The sequence below is a fragment of the Equus quagga genome, chromosome 7 (genome assembly GCF_021613505.1).
Source record: "Equus quagga isolate Etosha38 chromosome 7, UCLA_HA_Equagga_1.0, whole genome shotgun sequence".
Lineage (NCBI taxonomy): Eukaryota > Metazoa > Chordata > Mammalia > Perissodactyla > Equidae > Equus > Equus quagga.
The window spans coordinates 130,776,593-130,796,857 of NC_060273.1; the positions used below are offsets into that span (position 1 = coordinate 130,776,593).

A 20,265-nucleotide genomic window follows, 5' to 3' on the forward strand; every position below is an offset into this window, starting at 1 on the left:
TACGAAAATCTGGCCCCCAAAAGGGAGAGGAGAAACATGGAGCCCAGTGGCAGGAGGGCACAGGGATAGTGCATCAGTAACAACTACAGTGTATGGGGTGACCACATGGCTATTCAATTAAAAAACAGATATTTGAACTAGCTATGAATTTGTATCTATGAGCAGGAATCTGTCCTTTATAATAAGCATGGGAACAAGCATAGCTTATGCCAAAGAAACTGTTGGCATTACTTCACTGTTTGTATAAGTCTGGCTCTGCCAATAGGTAAGTAGGTCAACCCAGGATATGCCATCGCTATCTACGGGAAAAGAAACGGGCATCTTCACCTCCAGGTAACACAGGGAGCCTGAAAACTCACCCAGATCTCACGACTTGTTTTCCAGATTGGGGGAATCCCTTTGCCACTTGGATCCTAATGTACCTCTAGCCTTTATCTGTTGCCAGTACAAGTTGAAAGACTAGTATCTTGGATATGTTTATGTGATAAGAATTTTAGATATAGCAAGTCATTTAATCTCCCTACAGCCCTTTTATGTGGGTAACATATTCCAAGGTGACAGCAAGTAGGTAGTAGAGCCGGGATATACTCATGATGATTCTAATTAGGTCGATACTCACTTCGCCAGAAGGGCCTGACTTTCAGCCCGACACATTTGACCTCAGTAGTAAAAACCCTCACTAGTAAAACATTAGTCCAGCAGTTTCTTAAAGCGTGGTCCGCAGATCGCTGCATCAGAATCACTGGCTGTGTTTGTTAAATATTCGGATTCCCCGGCCCTGCCAAAGACGGAAGGAATCAGCAGAGACAGATCAGGAACCCGCGCTTTTAAAAAGCACTCCTAGTGACTCTGTTGCAGGACACCTGCGGCCGCAGACGATTCCTACGCACGAGGACCACAGGCACAGACTCTGGGCACTACCGAAAGACAAGCGCACACAGCACAGGATCACTCCAGGCCTGCTCGGCGGCGTCTAAGCAAACCCGCGCCCACAGCCGGCTCTTACCCTGCAACCGCAGAGCCGCACGGAGCACGCGCTCCCGACGCTGGGCGGGGCTCCCTGAGGCCCCGCCCTCTCAGAGCCTGCCGGCGCCGGGGGCGGGGCTCTGTTTACGTCACCTAATTCCGGCTTCTCTGCGCCGGGTCCAAGACCCCGCCCCCTGCCTCGAACCAATCAAACGGCAGGTTGCTGAAGCTCGGGACCAATGCGCAGGGCCGTCCTTAGCTCCTCGCTGCGGTTTGAAACTGTCAGGTGGCTGCTAAGGTAGCCGCTGCCCTCCCTCTTGCGTGAGCGGCGGGCGACGAGGAGACGCCGGGGGACGTGTCCCGGCTTGGAGAGCGCGGTGGGTGGCGGCGCCCCGGTGGAGTGGGCTTTAAAGCGCCGCAGCTCCGGGGCTCGTAGGGCCGGGCCGGGGCGTCTTCCCGGGACGCGGGCCCCTGAGCTGTTGTGCGGGCGCGGGGCCGGGAGGTTCCCCCCGGGCGTCCGGGAGGAGGGAGAGGCGTGCCTGGAGTGTGTTGGGTGACTGTCGCCGTCGGTTCTGGCCTTTTAAAACGCAGGGGGGAAGTAACCATGGCTAGCGCTTTATTGTTTTCAAGTAAGACTTTGATTGAAACGGGTGGGTAGGACGGTGATCGGAGAGAACTTCCACGCCTTTGCTTACTCGCAGCTGCTTTCCCCTCTCTTTTGGTCCCGTCGTGGGGCGGGCTGGCGATCCCTCCTGGCCTGTCCCACCTAGCCTGTCCCCTCCTGGCCTGTGCCTCCCGTCCTGTCCCACTTGGCCTGTCCCCTCCTGTCCTGTCCCACCTGGCCTGCCCCTGCTGGCCTGCACCTCCTGGCCTGTCCCCTCCTGGGCATCCCTCCTGGCCTGTCCCCTCCTGGCCTGCCCCTGGGGCAGTGAAGGCGCAGGACGTCCCCGGCTCCCCTCGCCCGCTAGTTCATTCTGTCTCTCCCTCCTGCGTGCCCATTGATTTCGGGGACCTCTCTTTCCCTGCAGCCAGGTAGTTACCAAGACATGATTTGATTTCCCTGGCAACAGAGAAGCACTCAGAACTTTTATCTCGTGGTTTCTGGTCTCTTGGGTTAGAGAATACTGTACTGAAGAGTTCGTGAGCTGATGTACATCCACCACCCGTCAAAGCAGGCTTCATTTTTCTCCTTCGTTTCTGAACCCAGAAACAGGAGGGAAAATGCTGCTGTTGTACAATTTCACACAAACTGTCATACCTTGTTGGCATCAAAGCGGGTAGATGGAAGATGTATGGCATATTTTCCAAAAATGTACAATATTGTACAATTAGTACAAGTACAGACTGTTTGGTGTCTGCAGTATCTGTATTCAGAAACTCTTTTTGAGGTCTGACCATACTTTTCAGCTCATTTGTATTTTGAGTAATAAGCACCACCCCGCCCCCCTCCTACTGCCTACCCAGTCTGCAAACATCCTAAAGGAGTAGGTGAATGAAAATAGAAATGGACCAGTTACCACAGTGGTGCATTTGAAGTCCGTGAAGCAGCCATTCCTTGCTGCAGATGTATGTGCTTTTTTTATCCTCCCTAATTGGCTTAACTAAAGACAGTCATGCTGAGATTTGCTTATCGTGTGTACACGCAGCAGTACGCATTGAATAAAGTTGAAGTATCCTTTCCATAAGCTAGCCCCAACCTATGTTTCTGTTCTGATACTGCACTTTTCCCTGTGTCTGCCCTTTCTACTTCAATTTCCACATCTCTCGTTTATTTTTCAGCCCACTGTGATTGAGACCTGCTCCACTTTCCACTGAAATTGTTCAGGCAAATGTCATAGCAACTTCCCAATTGCCAAATTCAGGGGACTCTGTTTAGTTCTCATCTTCCATCGGCATGTGGCTCTGACTGCTCCCTTCTCCTAGCTTTCCTGATGCTGTTCTTTTCGCTAGTTCTGCCATCTGACTTCCTTTTCTGTATTCCTTGCTGGCTCTTTTCTTCCCCTTTATATATCATTGGTTCTGGTTCTAACCCTCTTCTCACTGTGGTAGTGGTCCTTAACTTTATTAGTGTTGTAGTCCCCTCTGAACACATATTGGAAGCTAAGGATCCTCTTCCTAGAAAAATACACGTGCATTTATTCTAAAAATGTTACACATAGTTTGGGTATATGGACCTCAGAATAAGAATCTTTCTTACACTCCTTTTGTAAGTGATCTTATCCGCTCCCTTTTTTCAGCATTTCCCATTATGCTGATTCCTCAAACTATGGTTCCACCCAAAAGCTCCAATACAGGGCTCTCTCACTGCTTAACCCAGGAGACACCATTCACATTGTAGCCATTGTGAATGGCAGTCCTTGGAGTGGTGCACAGCTTGATGTGTGTGTCCATGCACTACGTACCTGCAGCTTCACCTCCAGGCCTCACAGGCTCCTCACACCCAAATCGTCTGATGTTGAACCCATTGTCCTTCCTCCCAACCTGCTCATCTTCCTACATTCCTTGCCATGGTGAGTGGCACTATCGTCCATCTCATCACCCAGGGTGGAAATCTGGAAGCCATCAACAGTTCCTCCCTTTAACCTCTTAACTGATTATTGATCATAATCTCTTATTTCTGCTGCCAGAACACAACTGTCTCAGTCATACCATCAATCCACTTCGCAGTGCTGCCCCCTGCATTCAGGTCCTCACTTCTCTCCTGCATTACTGCCAGAGGGAACGTTCATCTCTCAGGCTGCTGCAGTTGGCTCTCAATTGATAGCTCTTGGGGATCCCACTTCTCTAATCCATCCTGAAAGCTTCCAGAGTGATCTTTCTAAAAGGCAAACCTGATCATGTTGTCACTTGGTTAAGACATTTTAATAACTTCTCTAGAATAAGACCAAACTTTTTTTTTTTAACACTTAGAGGCATATAGTTTTATTTATAACAGCATTATTGAGAATAGCCAAAACTGAAAACAGTTCAAATATGCATGAAAAAATAGGCTGGATGAATAAATTACAGTATGTTAATGCAGTGGAATACCTAACAGCAAAACAAAAACAAGCAAGCCTGCAGCTACACACAGCAACAACATAGACGAGCTTTGCAAACATACTGTTGGGCAAAGGAAGTTAGGCATAAAGTAATGCACGATTTCTAAAGGTAAAAACAGGCAAAACATTTTCTAGTGTTAGATGTCAAGGTAATGGTGATCTTAGCCATGGAGGATGGAGGCAGCGTTTGGGACGCGGCATGAGAAGGCCTTCTGGGGCTGGTAATGTTATATTTTTTGACCTGGGTGGTTATGTGGATGTCACACTGTCACACTGTTTACATGACATGACCATGATCTTCCATGATCTGGCTGCTCCTGATTCGCCTGTTTCATCCTTAGCCAGGCCTTGCTTTGCGCCTTTTGCTTCAACCTGACACACTACTTATGTTCCTGACGTACGTGTCTGTGCTTCTGTCTCTGCTTGTGCTGCTCTGCTCTCTGGCATAGCCTCAGATCCTTTATCTGCCTTCCAGGTCTCAGCACCCAGGTCATCTTCTCTACTAAAGCTTTCTCCAGCTCCATTCCCACTTCTTCACACCCTTGTGATCCCAACCCATGAAAATGGCTACTCCTACCTCCCTGCTTTGTACCTCTGTTGTTTTAGGGTCTAACAGTACTTTTTCACCGGTCATTTATATTATATACGTGTCTGGCCCTCTCTACAGACTGTAGGGTCCTAGAGGACAAGGACTTCTTCATCTTACAGTTCTCCCCAATGTCTTACGTGTAACTGGTGTTCAGATGGTTTGAATAGTCATGACTTGTCTTTTAAATAATTTATTTACTTGTTACTAAAAGTGCTTTTAATTTTTTTTTTTTTGGCTAAAACTTTCAACAATTTTTCTATGCACGTATTAGAATCTCTTGTTCTCTATAGGCTTGCTTTTCTTAGAATAATACTCCCCAAAGGTAAGTTTCCCAAGCTGGGAATTTGCACAGATTGTTCCTTCCCTCTTGGTTCAGTATCTACAGGAAAGTGCCCAGCACCCAGCTTGGCACACACTGTTGAAGAACAAAGATCACAATCTGTTATTCTGAACAAGCCCCATTGCAGATTTTCCTGAGGAGCCTCCACTTTTCTTTAACCTTCTGTGTTTTTTTCTCATCTCCTTCACTACCTTACAAACTCACTGATGGTGCGGATTGAGTCTTAACTCTTCTTGCCCAGTGATTTCATCTGTGGATGCTCAGTGTGTTGAGTGATTGTTGTTTCCAGGTTAGGATGTGGTTACACTTATGTATATATCTAGAAAACATTTTATTTTCCTATAAATATCAAGGAAAAAAACCTAAAGTTGCTTCTACTCTTTTATAGTGTTTGTGCAGAATGTCATCAGATGAGAAAGGCTCACTTCCAGTTGTGCCAAATGACCCCGACCCAGGCAGTTCTGTTTCTTCAGATCTTCAGGTAGGAAGACATGTCTAAGTTTGTTGTGACTTGTGTGTTTTAAACAAGTGATAATATGAGAGAAAATGAAGAGTACATTTTTCATTCACTCAAGCCATTTACATTAATATTTATAATGTGTATGTAATATATATCAACTTATCGTAATATCAAACTTTAGGAATCATTTTAAAAACCTTGGGAAATACCTTACATTGTTTTAACCTTTCAGAAAATAATCGTGAACTCTTCAAACACTCTTGTACAAAGGCTTCAAGCAACACAATGAAAGGAGAAGCTGAAAATCTCAGGAAACTCTTTTTCTTGAAAAGAGTTGTAGCTATCTCTTCGTAGCCATCTCTTATGAATGTTGCTTTCACTTTAATGCAAATTAGTACAATATCAAAACCTCCAAAGTTCTGGGGCCCCAGATGCCCTAGTGTTCTGCTCAAGGTTCTAGTGCCTGTTGCCACAACATTCGGCACATTCTGCTGCCCAGGACCTGGACAGTGACAGATAAATTGACTATAGAAGGTGTAGTTTTTACATGAACTGTTTTAAATCTGTTTTATTTATAAGTTTTTGTCATCACAAATATGGATTCAGATTTCTAGAGTAGATTTTAATTGAGAAGATACTGACGTGGTATATCTTGAGTTTTATAGTTATATCACTTAAGAGGGAAAAAGTTGGACGTGATGTTTATGCCTAAGTAGAGTAACTTGTTATTGGCACTGTATATGAGAAAAGCTTTAGGAAAATATTTTATGAAACGGATGTGTTCCTTTAATTGAAATTACAGATTTAGAAATTGGGAAGCTATTGGAAAAATATCTGTGAAGATTTGCTAGGATAAAAGTACAGTCATGCGTTGCTTAGCGACGGGGATACATTCTGAGAAATGCGTTTGTAGGCGATTTTGTCGTTGTGTGACCATGATAGAATGTACTCTCACAAACCTAAATGGTACAGCCTACTACACACCTAGGCTGTATGGTACTAATCTTATGGGACCACTGGCATGTATACAGCCTGTCGTTGACTGAAACCTGTTGTACAGCACATGACTGTAGTCTGGAATTGTGGCAGAGATGTTTCATCCTGGTCTTCCCTTTGGATGGTACCTCTCCCGCTTAGAGCTCTTTTTAGGTGACAGTGCTTTCCTACACACTTCATCTCTGCCTTGTCCAATCTTCCTCATGAGAGAACTGATCAACTCATTTATACTTATGATACTGTGATTTATAGGAAGAAATACATATTTGGTCTTCATCCCTGTTTCTGGCACATAGCTCCTAAAACTATTGGAATTGTCCAAGTGATAAGAGTGATAAAAGGTCTTGTTAAGTTAATAAGGTGACTTTTGGACCTAAGGATGGGGGCTGGCTGTCAGAGGAGCCAACCCCGTGAATGGAGGGTTGGAACTTTCAGTCTCACCCCTGACCTCTGAGGAGGGGAGGGGCTGGAGATTGAGTTCAATCACCAGTGGCCAATGACTTATCAATTGTGTCTATGTAATTGGGCCTCCATAAAAACCCAAAGTGAGAGTTCAAAGAACTTCTAGGTTAGTGACCGTGTGGAGGTGCTGGGCGAGTGGTGTGCTAGGAGAGGGCGTGGAAGCTCCATGCCCCTTCCCCATGCCTTGCCCTGTGCATCTCTTCCAGCTGGCTGTTCCTGAGTTAGATCCTTTTGTAATTAAGTGATGATCTAGTAAACACAATGTTTCTCTTAGTTCTGTGTCCTGCTCTAGCAAATAATCAGCCCAAGGAGAGGGGGTCGTGGGAACCTCCGATTTATAGCCAGTCAGTCAGAAGCACAGGTGACAACTTGGACTTGCACTTGGCATCTGGAGTTGGAAGCGGGGTCAGTCCTGTGGGACTGAGCCCTTGACCTGTGGGATCTGATGCTGTCTCCGGTGAATAGTGTCAGAATTGAGTTGGACTGTAGGACGCCCAGCCAGTGTCTGAGAATTGCTTGTTGATTGTGGGGGGAAAAAACCCACACAGTGTAATTTTGGGGTCTAGAACCCTTTAATACTAGATTGTAAACATCCTATAAGACCTCAAGTTTTCATTTTGTCAGGAGACAAAGCTTTACATCAGAAGAATAAATCTTTCAAGTAGAATTTAAGAGGGAGGGGTAAGAATCTTCTAGACATGCCAGAAATCATTTTGTCTTATTGGTTCCTTGTTTAGAGTGTCAGTCCAACAGAGATTCTGTTTATTAGTGACCCTCAATTTACCACCCTACTGTTTCTTGACTACAGTTGAAAACCTGCCCATATTACATTACTGGAAACGTTTCATAATATAAATACCGCAAATAATATATACTTTTACATATACAGTAAATATGTAAAACTAAACATTTGATACAAAAGCCCCTCATAAATCAATGTTCCTCTTAAGGGAGTTTTCATTACTGTCTCAGTTATGTGAATGCTCCATAAAACTGTCAATTATAAATGCTGAAGGATGGGCAGCATCCATGGTGCCTTTCACTGATAACTTCCTCTCAGCACAACTCCAAACTGTCGGCCAGTTGCCCTGGCCTCCCTTGCTATGTATGGGTTCAGCTATGTTTTACGATCACATCAGCCCAGCTATTGGGGGTGAGGGTGCAAAATTGCAAGTTTTTGTTTCTATTCTAGGATCTTGTTTGCCTTAAGACAGGCTGTCTTTGACAGTTAAATAAGACAATATTACTTATTTTGATCATTAACTAAAAATCACCCATTTGAGGGCCGGCCTGGTGGTATAGTGGTTAAGTTTCCACACTCCACTTTGGTGGCCAGGGGTTCACGGGTTCGGATCCTGGGCGCAGAACTAGCACTGCTCGTCAAGCCACGCTATGGCAGCATCCCACATAAAATAGAGGAAGATTGGCAACAGATGTTAGCTCAGGGCCAATCTTCCTCACTCCCCCCCCCGCAAAAAAACGCCCTTTTGGCCTATATCTACATATATGAAACTAAAATCATTGTTTAAATAACTGATTTTTAAAATCTTTCCTTAAAATGTATATATATATACATTGTATACTAGTATTATATACCTAGTTATCACCCCTTTAACTCATAGTAATTGTTGTGGGAACTTTGAAATATATATTCGCATCTTTTTTCCTTTTCAGAAGTCAGACTAGGGAAGCTACAGTAAAACCGCTGACCTCTACTTCCCCTCCATTCCTACAGGGACACTTTATTTCTGTGGTACTAACTGAGCCAAGCTGACTTGGCTAACTATAGTTGTAATTGCCACCAGAGGAGAAGCGAAGGAGGATAAAGTTGCTAAAGAGTTGATTGACCTCAAAATACAAATAAAAGATAGCCACTATATTAGTCTTCTGCTGTCATAACAAAATACCATAGACGGGGTGGCTTAATCAACAGAAATTTATTTTCTTTCAGTTCTGGATGTGAGAAGTACCAGATCAAGGTCTGACAGGGTTGGTGTCTGGTGAGCACTCTCTTCCTGCCTTGCAGATGGCCACCTTCTCGTGGCCTTTCCTCAGTGCACGTGCGCAGGGCGAGAGCGAGCGCACTCTCCGTTGTCTCTTCTTATAAGGATACTAATCCTGTTGGATCATGGCCCTAATCTTATGACCTCATTTAACCTTTTCATTTAATCACTTCCTTAGAGGCCCAATCTCCAAATACAGCCACACTGGGGGTTAGGGCTTCAACATAGGAATTTTGGGGGAACACAAACATTCAGTCCATAACAGCCACACTCTTACATGTTCTGTGCCAAAATCAAGTTTGCTTTGGCTCTTTGGGAAGTATAAGAGGGTGATGTTTTGACTGCTTTAGCAGGAACCAAATAAGAGTGGTTTAAGTGAGTGACAAAGTTTTTTTTCTGTCTCATAAAAATCTGAGTTGGTACATAGTCTTGTGGCCATCTGAGGACCCAGTCTCTTCTCTGTTGCTCTGCCATGCCCTAGGGTGCTGACCATGATTGCATTGTCAGGTTTTGGCTTACTGCCACCTCTAGCCCATGGGAGGAGCTGACTAGGAAACAAGCAGCTTCCTTTTTAAGGACTTGTACACATCATTTCCATTCAGATCCCATAGACCAGGTCTCTTGGCTGCACCTGCTGCAAGGGAGGCTGAGAAATGTCGCTGGGTGGCCATTTGCCCCGGTCAAACCCTGGAGTTTTATTAACTTAAAGAAATAAAGGAAATAGATGCTGCTGGACTCTTAGCCGTCTCTACCATAGGTAGTTATTGTACTTGAAATTGTATACATTTTGCTAGTTAGCTTATTAGGACTGACTCATACATTCAGGTTTATAGGAACCAGTGAAATATCTTGTGTATGGCCTCAATTTATCAGACTATTTGGGAATTTCCTTTTATTGTAAAAACTGGAAAACTGATATGGTTCAGGAAGTGTATTTTTAAAATTAAAACATATTTAAATCTCTTTAAAGAATTACAGTCATTTTTGTCAACATAAAAATTAAATGTATCTCTGATATTCTAAATGATTTTTTTCTAATAAGAGCCTTCTACCTCAGTGGTAACCATTATGTGAAATACTAACTTTTATTTTCTATCAGGAAATGTAAGTTTAAAACCCAGACATGTTTATTGTTGTGAAGGGTACATCACTGACAAAGGAGTTGCCTGTAGCAACATGAAAGGGAGTCTGATGATTGAGCTGTCTAAAGGTTCTCTCTGTGGAATATCTCTCTGTGTTTCTCTTCTGTCATTAGCCTTAATATGTGTAAAAGTCTGTATTTGCTATAACTAACATTTACAGTATATAAGTAATCTATGTTAAACATATGAAGGTTGAAACTGAAACCAAGTCACTCTTTTACATTTAATTATGCTAAAGACAAGCAGTTTTCAAAGATCTACAAGCATAAACCCTTTTTTCAAACAATTTTACTTCAAATTCCAGTATAAAAAGATTAAAGCAGTACTATGTTGTGTAAATTTATTTCATAAATTCAAATTTGTGACATTTACTTCTCACAAAGGCAGTTAGCAAAAAGGATGAAGCCGCCTTGATAAACGTGCATGTGCAGTTGGGGGGTGATGGAAGAGCAGTGCAGGTATTTATAAGGCTAGATGTCCAATTTGCTTCTGTATTTGGCTTGGATTACATAATATCAGGAAAATTCTGATTCTCAACATAAGTAGTTGAAAATGGTAGCTTTTTAATAGCATATCTTATCTTCAGTTTAAGTGGCCCAAAGCATAAAAAAGAATAGATAGAAAATTTTTGATTCACTGTTGAATCACCAACAAAATCAATCGCATTTTCAAACTCTTTATCGTAGATGTAAAATTCACACAAGATGCTCTCAAAAGACTCAAACGTGGAATAAGTGCTAAAGCTCTGTACTGTGATAAGCATGTGACATAGCACAAAGTCGTTTGCTATTGCACAGCTCATCACTCTTGTGTCCTAAGGAGGTACTGGCCCCAGCAGATGTGCATGAGTTTGAGTGGTTTGTAGTTTATGTGGCCCACATGTGTTATAGTTGTCTGCTCACTTGTACAGTTTATATGAGCAGATGTGTACAGGTGTGAACTTAAAACAAAAAATAAACTTGTGCAGAGCTACATCCCTCCAATCTATGACATGGTTATAAAAATTTGACATATGTACATCGATAGCAGGAACAGTTTTATTCCAACCAACACAAAATTTAAGAGAATGACATCAGCATCATGGCAGAGTGAGCTTATCACTTAGACTTTCCCCACTAAGATGCAATGGAAAGGACATTCATAAACCAACAGAGGACATTCACATAACACAATAGACATCTGAGAGACCCACACAGCCATACATCTGAAGGTGCAGGAGCTGGACCCTTGGGAGGAAGTAGAAGGAGGTAAGGGGATCTCATCTCCCTCCCCAACAGCAATCTAGGGCACAGAACTGCACGTGGCTCTGTGAGATGAGTGGGGACAGGCAGCTCTCTTCAGGAACACCTTCACTCTCCAAGCTGCCTCCCAGCCATGGGAAAGCCCCACACAGAGGAGGCCAAGGAATTGCAGGGGTGTCTTCATCAAGCCAGCTCCCCAGGAGATCAGCTAGCAAGAGCATAGCGGGAACGCCCCCAGGATTGCACACATGAAACAACGCGCCCCTCCACACACCCCGCACGCCAGCTCGGCCAGAGCAAGGGATCCCCACCAGAGCTCATGCACATACATTTGTAAAGCAGCAGCAGGGAGTGGGCAATAGCAGATGTGCTGTGTCACCATAGATTCCAAAGGACAGGCACAGACACCAGGGATCATGGTGGGCTCAAATACATAGTTCATTCCCCCCTGCCCCCACCATGGTGGCAGGTGGAATCTGTGACCAGATACTTCCACCATGTGAAGGCATAAATCCATGCCACGAAATAGTATGAAAATGTGTTTTAATACTCCAGACCAGAAGGAAAAATGACAAGCACCTAGAAATCAATCCTGAAGGCACAGCAATTTACAATCTAAATGACAGAGAATTCAAAATAGCCATCATAAAAAAACTCAATGAGTTACAAGAAAATTCAGGAATGCAGTTCAATGAAATTAGGAACAAAATTAATGAATGGAGGGAATTCTTTACAAAAGAGATTGAAACTAAAGAAAAACCCATCAGAAATGTTGGAGATGAAAAACACAATGAATGAGATAAAGAAAAATCTGGAGTCCCTAAATAACAGAGCTGATATTATGGAGGACAGAATTAGCAGCTTTGAGGACAGAAATATAGAAATGCTTCAGATGGAAGAGGAGAGACAACTAAGACCAAAAAGAAATGAAGAAATTCTCTGAGAAATATCCAACTCAGTAGGAAATGCAACATAAGGATCATGGGTATTCCAGAGGGAGAAGAGAAGGAGAAAGGAACAGAGAGCTTGTTCAAAGAAATAATAGCTGAGAACTTCCCAAACCTTAGAAAAGAGCTAGATTTACAAGTAAAAGAAGCTAACAGAACTGCCAATTATATCAATGTAAAAAGGCCTTCTCCAAGGCATATTTAGTAAAACTGGCAAAAAATGACAGGGAAAAAATATTAAGGGCAGCAATGCAGAAGAAAATAACATACAAAGGAACCCCTATCAGGCTTTCAACGGATTTCTCAGCAGAAACCTTGCAGGCTAGAGGAGAGTGGAACGATATGTTCAAAATTCTGAAAGACAAAACTTTCAGCCAAGAATACTCTATCCAGTGAAACTATCCGTCAGATATTATGGAGAAATAAAAACTTCCCCAGATAAACAAAAGCTGAGGGAGTTCATTACCACAAGATCCCCCCCCCCCACCCCCGCTACAAGAAATGACCAAGAAGGCCCTCGTATCTGAAAAAAGAAAAGGGTTTACAAAGCCTTGAGCTTTATCTTTAATGTTATAATTGTTTGCTAACCTGTCCTGATAGAGAGCTGCAATTTTCTCATTTTGTCTGCCTGTTTATCTACCTTTCACCCCTAGGCCTGCCTGTTGTGCAGTCTTTGAACCACAGTACAGAAGCTCAGAGCAGGGGCTGGTGTCTCTGCCCGCCTGCAGGCAGCTGCCCATGGAGGGAGGGCTCTTCTGTGCCGCAGGTGCTGGTTGGCTTTAGGGAACGACTCTGGGTGATCTTTGTGTTACCTTTGTTAAGTCCACATGCTGAAGGAATCTGGATACCAAGGCACCATCCCTAGAAGAGATTGGGGTTGGATTTTTTTTTAAGAATTTTACTTACCACAACAGAGTAAGTAAATGATGATGAATGAAAAACATAAATCACAAGTCCGCATCCCCACTACCTGGGAACACTGCTGTGAGAACTGAAGTGGAGGACATCTTTGGCTCTGCCTCTGTGGTTCTTTTGCCTGAGTGCTCATTGTGACAGTGATGTAATACATGTTTATTATTGGCTTCTCGTAGGAGGAGTATGAAGAACTGCTTCGCTATGCTATAGTGACTCCAAATATTGAATCAAGTGTTTCACAGCCGTCTCATTCTAAGGGAGAAGTGGTGCCAGATGGTAGAATTCCTCCTGTAATTGATGGTATTCTCGATAATCAAGGTTATGTATATTTTTCAAGATATCTCTTAATTTAAGATGTTATTGAGCTTATCAATTCTGTTGACTTATGATTGTGGAAATCTTCTCCAGTGATTCTTTCCAGTCAATGGTGTGTATTGCTATCATCTGGGGGGAGTTTTTACATTTTATTTTGTTTATTCTTGGCTCTTATATGACAGCTGAATTTTTATTTGAACTTAGTTTGACTATTACTTTTATGAAAAGTGATAAAGCAATCTTGTAGCAACAGCATGTCTCTTAGTGGAGTTGTACCTCTGTACTTGTTCCAGTGGTTATCTGCCAGGATTATCTTGGAAATGAAATGCCAAAGCCCCCAGATGAAAGATGGCCCATGGGTAGTCCTTAGAACCCCGTAACTTTATGAACCATGTGCTCGGCCTTTGGCAGTGGTATTTATATGGGCGTGGAGGACCATTGGGATGATCACCACAAAGGTGAATCCATCTTTGGACCATTTCAGTGACAGAATTGAGAACTAATACAAACCGAGATGTATGTTGATAGATGAGTGAAAAGTGGAGAAAGGAGGATAAAGCTCCTTTTACCTGTTTGTTCCTTATTCAGTAAAGTATAAGATCTCAAACAGCTCACTCTAAATAAGTATTCTTTCAAAGGACACAGAAAGCCCTCCTAAAATAGGCAATTATTAATGATAGGCATAACTCCAAGGATTCCTCCTTGAAGGCCCATGACAAAGCCTACTCAGAGTGAGCAAGCTCCTGGGTTTCTGGTAAGCCATAGTCCTAGTGTCTGTGGTCCCTCTCCCTCTGTAGACATGGAGTTTTCATTGCTCCTCAATGTTCAGCCTGCTGCACTGGATCGACAAATAGGACCAGAACCTTAAAATATGTATATTTATTCTACCACTGAAATATTCCCTCACTGAGTATTTTCTACCCAAATTTTATTGATCTTCAAGAGATATGACCCTTGGATTTGTTTGTTCTACATCAGTGATCTTGACCATGTTTTGATTACACCAGTACATCAACATGCAGTTCCTGCTGAGCAAACCCAGAGTGCTGCCTGCCCTCTTACAAGTGTAGTCAGGCCGTGAGTGTGTTAGCCCTCCACCCCTGCCCTGAAGGTGGTCCCTGACAGCTTGCTTCCTTTTCCCTTGGCTACAGTACTGCTGTACTGTTGTTCCCACTGACTCCGCACCAGAATTCCTTCCTGGCCCCACCTTTCCAGCCTTCAAGGTAACCACTTGGGATCTAAGACCCCTGCTCTTTTCTAACATGTAAGGTATTTATTTGTTTATGTTCTGCCTTTTCCAAAAAGGATTTGAGATCTAAGCCTACAATATGCAGTGAATTTAGATATCTTGATTCACATGTAGGCTTGGTTAGAATGGACCATGTAAATTTATCATCACATTCTCTTTATTCTTGGGGTTGCCATTGCTTAGGATGAGTAGGGTGTGTCGAAGTTGGCAAAGTAAGTATAAGCCTCTGACACACCATTCTTGTGAGGTCTTTCCTAGTTTCCTTTTCACCACCATATATTGACTAAAGTTCCTGAGGTGAAAGTAGGGAAGTCCCTGTTTTGGGGGAACCAGTGTCACTTTAGTTTGACTGCAGCTAATGAAAGGCATCAGACCCCTGGAAATATCCAAAGGTGTGAGATAGCATAGTGTTGTCTAAGTTCTGATGTCGTTCGTCCACTTCTTCTGTTAGTGTGAACTGAACGCTGTAGTGGACTGAATTCTCTTTCATCCGTATTTGTTGAGTGAAATTGAGCTTGCTAATGAGACGATAAGCCCTTTTCTAGTCTCAGATTTTTTTCTTGCTTCTCGTTCTTCATCTTAGTTTTCCTGTGTCCCCAGCATGTTGTTTTTGCTTGCTCTAAACTCTTACTTGTGTACTGCTACTTCTTTGAATTAGGAATGTATGATTAGGCATTTAAGAGGAGTTTGGTTTAATTCATAAAAAATTTCTTTCTTTTCAGCAGGAAATAGCTCTGTAGTAAGAGAAACGAGGATGGAAGTTGGAAAAGGATGTGACTTCAATATATCAAATCATTCAAAAACAGATGGTATGACTTTACCTTAGCTTGTTTTTATTCAAAGTCTAAGATGTTACTGAGCTTATTCAGGCTGTTGGCTTCTGATGGCGAGCATCTCCTCCAGGGGTTCTTCTCGGTCAGTGGCGTGGATCACTGTCACCTGGGGACTTTTCACACCTTCTTGTTATTCTTGGCTCTTATAGGACAGCTGGAGTTTTATTTGAACTTTCTTTGACTATTATAAAAAGTCAAAGTTAAAACAACACTGTAGCAAATGCATGTCTCTTAGTGGAGTCGCGCCTCTGTACCTGTTCCAGTGGTTGTATGCCAAGATGACCTTCAAAACGAGATGCCCAAGCCTAGCATTTTGCAGTCTGATGAACATTGTCTATGTAGTAAGAGGAATAATTTCAGCATATTACTTATTGGCAATATTTAAAATGCTATTGTTTCTAATTTATTAAGAATATTTAAAATAGTACAATTAAGACTAATACAAATTAATGTATTGTAGTGTGTAGCATCCTTAAAACTGCTAGGTTAGAGAGCAAATATTTTAAAAGATTTAATGGGATGTCAGATAATTTGGCCAATTTAAATTTTTTCATAAAACAATGCCTTGTTTCCCAACTTTCAGGCATTTGTGTACCAACTTAATGGTTTTTGTCCTATCTTTAATACTACCTGTTCTATCAAGGAAAATTTCTACCTGTCATTACTGATTATAGCATAAAATTAATATACACTTATTACAAATAGAAAGCAATGGTAAAAGTAAATGCAGTTATTTTTGTATTTTATATGTAAAATATAAAGTTATATATATATATAAAGTGTATTTATATATAATTTAAATGAAGTTATTAAATTTTGGTTAAATGCTGTTGGTGGTGGTGTGTTCTGCTTTCCTTGTTGAAAGGAGAGATTACCAAGGGTTACAGTTCTTGAAAGCACGCTAGCCCCAGACTGGAACTTCTTTGACGTGGAACGCCTTTCTTACTGTGTGATTCTCTGTCATTTAGTGTGCGGGCCATTTCAGCCACCACGTAAGACATGCCACTCTCCTTTAGCTTCCTCCCTTGTAAATGAAAATCTTGGGCAGTGTAGTTTCTGAAGGGCCTTCCAAGTTTTCAGTGATATGATTCTATTTTTTTAAGGTGAATGTATATTTTTAAAAAATATAGAGCCTATTGCTTTTCCATGAGTGTAGGTCTAGTTGGTAAAATCTATAAAAGAGAATAATATTCGTGTACTTTGTCATTCTGCCTTATTCTTTGGGTTCTTTGACCATCTTCAGAACGTGGAGATAGTGTTTCATAGTGTGAGCAGCCTGAGCAGTTTGTTGATAGATTTGTTATGCAAAATACATATATTTGAGAATGATTTTCCCTTTTGCAAAGAATTCTTAAAAGATCTACTTTCAAGTAACAAGTCCTATAGTAGATTTATCTTTGATTCATTCAGTGAGGAAGAGAGGAAAGCCCTTCAATCTTGGTTATCAGGACACTTGTAACAAAAGTGAGACACATGACAAATGATGATTTATAGTCTCTATTCCAACATACATGTCATAAAATAGTAACTCTTCCTATTTTGTACTTTTTAAAGATAGATCCCAGTTCTCTTTCTGGCCGTGGGTCTCCCCCATCCCCTTTCCCACCCATCTTCGCGTCCCCAGGCACAGGGGCAGGGCTGGGAGTTAGGTATATGTGTACACACATAGAGAGAGAGGTATATATTTCTCACCGAGGTGTTCAAGGCTAACAGGGTGCCTTACAACTGAGTATCTGAGAAACTAAATTGCTGATCTCTTCCTACTTATAGTATTGCTTTTTAGCAGTGTTAAAACTCCTCCCCGTGTTTTACATAAGGTAATAGTGACCTATATACAACCATCTGACCTTGGTCAATTACTTAACTGTTTATGAACCTCAGTTTCCTTAACAGTAAAATGGAGAGGATAATAGCTGTTTCTTAGGGTAGCATGGATTATAAGAGCTAATCTGTATGAAGTTTTTATTACAGGAACATAGAAAGCACCTAGTAAATGTTGATATGATGAAGTGGGTGTTAATACTTTCAGCTCAGGCTGGACCTGGCTGCACAGAGCATTGTTATTTGGGATAGAGGTCATTTGTGGGAGGAGAGAGGTGTGGGAGTCATCTCATGCTGGTCAGTCCTACATCAGTGACAATATTGAAATGAAAAATAGCCAGATTAAGTACACTGAAAGGTCATTTCTCTGCATTTTTCTCAGCCTCCATAGGTAGCTGATATCTTCTAGCCTTCTAATATGACTCCTTACTGATTTGGGTTCTTTTCAATTTGGTTTGACCGCTGCTGCTTTTCTTTTATTGTAGGATTGTCACCAGTGTCATCACCAAGGAAGCCTTCTCACCCGGTCATGGATTTTTTCAGTTCTAATCTTTTAGGCGATTCTTCCTCACCACGGTCTATTTCTAGTCCTGCAGATGTCCATGAAATAGTTGTGAGCGATTTTCTTATTTCAGATGAAAATCTCGAGAAGATGGAAAATGTACTTGATCTTTGGAGTTCAGGTCTTAAGGTATTACGGTTGTTCAGTTACACTTGTTTAATATGTAGTGTAACAGTTTTGCTCTCGATTCCACCATTTATTCTTCTTTTCTTTTAATTAAAAGGTTAAAAAACACAAAAATCTTTGGTTTCCCAAGATCAGTCCAGCATCTTAAATCTGTGCTTCTCCTTCTTTAATGTCCGTACGAATCGCCTGGGGGTCCTGTTAACTTGCGGCTCCTTAGTCAGTTGTTTGGGCCAGGGTCCGAGGTGCTGCACTTGCAACAAGCTCCCAGGTGATGCTACTGGTTCAGAGACACACTTTGAATAGCAAGACTTTAAATAGTTGCTGGAACAGCTCTGCGTCTTCCACTGAATTTCTCAGGTGTTTTGAAAGGCTCGGCGTGTGTGAGTGAGACACCTGTTGACCCTTTACAATGTCACAGCTGTGACAAATGGAAATGTCTCCTTTTATATGAAACTTAAGAGCCAATTTTTTTTTTTTTTTTTAAAGATTTTATTTTTTTCCTTTTTCTCCCCAAAGCCCCCCAGTACATAGTTGTACGTTCTTTGTTGTGGGTCTTTCTAGTTGTGGCATGTGGGACGCTGCCTCAGCGTGGTTTAATGAGCAGTGCCATGTCCGCACCCAGGATTCGAACCAACGAAACACTGGGCCGCCTGCAGCGGAGCGCGCGAACTTAACCACTCGGCCACGGGGCCAGCCCCTTAAGAGCCAATTTTAATAACGTGTATTCATTTTATAGGCACTCTAACAGCAACCACAATATATACCTGATAAATTTATAAAAATTGATTTTTAGTTTGGTGATATTAGTGGCCTCTAAGTAAAACAAAGAATTATGGATATGGCAAGTTTTTTGCTATTTAAAGAAATAATGGAGAAAATGAAAGTTTTTCTCAAACATAGTTTGAGAAGACTAAGCTCAATATTCACATACATGGAGAAATTATGGTCATGAGATTTCTGTGACATTTATATTTCTCTGTTATTTGGAATCTTAAATTCTAGAAGTAATCTTTTAGTATAATTTCTGTCATTTTCTCCCCATGACCAGGCTTCATATTCTAATCATGGCATGAGTTCGTTGGAGTGGTGTCCCACCAGCCATTTAAATTCTAACTGTATTGTTGTCCGATTTTTTTTTATACCATGATTATTTGGTCCTTTTATTTATACCAGGCAGTAGGGTAAAGCGGGATCAGACATGGCAGTTGGTTGTCAGGTGACGGCTATGAGAGGGGTTTGGGGGAAGAAAGCGTCGGCTCCCATGTGTCCCAGTGTCCCCTCTGTCTGTATGGCTCCCAGTCCTGTGGTGCAGCCGAGGCCTTAGCCCTGCATTTCTTTTTTCCCTGATCCATCTTAAGATGGCCATTTATGTCCTTGAATAAACAAAGGACCTGTTTATTGGTAGATGAGACCTGAATTTTTTTTTAATGACAACAAGATTACATACAAAGTAACTTAAAATAGGAAACAATCCATGTCCTTAGTACCGTCAGTGAGCCCGAAGAGCCATGACTGTCCAACTGCAGACGTTTTCATTAGTGTGTTCTGAGTTTTTGAATAGCTGTTATGTTGATTGCTTCTTCTGTTTTTTTCTGTAATGTTTCTTAATTTAGTGTAATTTTTGGAAGCAGTATTAAGGAACAAATTACTTAATTGTCAGTATACTTATCTTTCAGACAAACATCCTATCTGAACTAAGTAAATGGAGACTTAATTTCATTGACTGGCACCGAATGGAAATGAAAAAAGAGAAAGAAAAACATGCAGCACATTTGAAACAACTGTGCAGCCAGATCAACAGCTTGAGGGAGCTGCAGAAGGCTTATGAAGTCTCCATTGGGAGAAAAGACGAGGTCTTCTTCATTCGCTTTCCTTTTAACTGAGAGTCAGTAAATGTCTTGCTAGGTGATAAATGCCGGGAACTAATGATTATTTAGGTCATAACAAGATGTAAAGGAAAAATCTCTTCAGAAACTGGTAGAAAAACAGATGCATAGAAATAAGATTTATTCTTCCTATAAAGCATGCCAGGTTCATGTCATTTTATCTTTGCCGTCAGCTTTGGTGTTCTTGAAGTTTTAACAGTGCATGCTAAGTATGGAACTCTAGTTTTTTCTTCCTAATTTTTTCTTTTCTTCCTAACTGCCCTTAAGAGAGTCAGGAGACCAGCCCCATGGCGTAGTGGCTGAGTTCACACGCTCTGCTTCAGCAGTCTGGGGTTCACAGGTTCAGATCCCGGGCGCAAACCTGCACACCA

General features: G+C 42.0%; 1 protein-coding gene across 2 annotated transcripts in view; it reads left to right on the forward strand.

The window, feature by feature from the left end:
• Window positions 1-1,216: 1,216 nt before the first annotated feature.
• POC5 (POC5 centriolar protein) overlaps window positions 1,217-20,265 on the forward strand; it is a 33,160-nt gene continuing 14,111 nt past the window's right edge. The window contains exons 1-6 of one of the 2 annotated variants that reach the window (XM_046667143.1): window positions 1,217-1,343; window positions 5,325-5,417; window positions 13,279-13,420; window positions 15,389-15,475; window positions 17,806-18,011; window positions 19,685-19,861. In XM_046667143.1, coding sequence (XP_046523099.1) covers window positions 5,337-5,417; window positions 13,279-13,420; window positions 15,389-15,475; window positions 17,806-18,011; window positions 19,685-19,861 — 693 coding nt within the window. In that variant the 5' untranslated portion in view covers window positions 1,217-1,343; window positions 5,325-5,336. The remainder of the gene's footprint in view (window positions 1,344-5,324; window positions 5,418-13,278; window positions 13,421-15,388; window positions 15,476-17,805; window positions 18,012-19,684; window positions 19,862-20,265) is intronic. The other variant, XM_046667144.1, reaches the window with a different exon arrangement.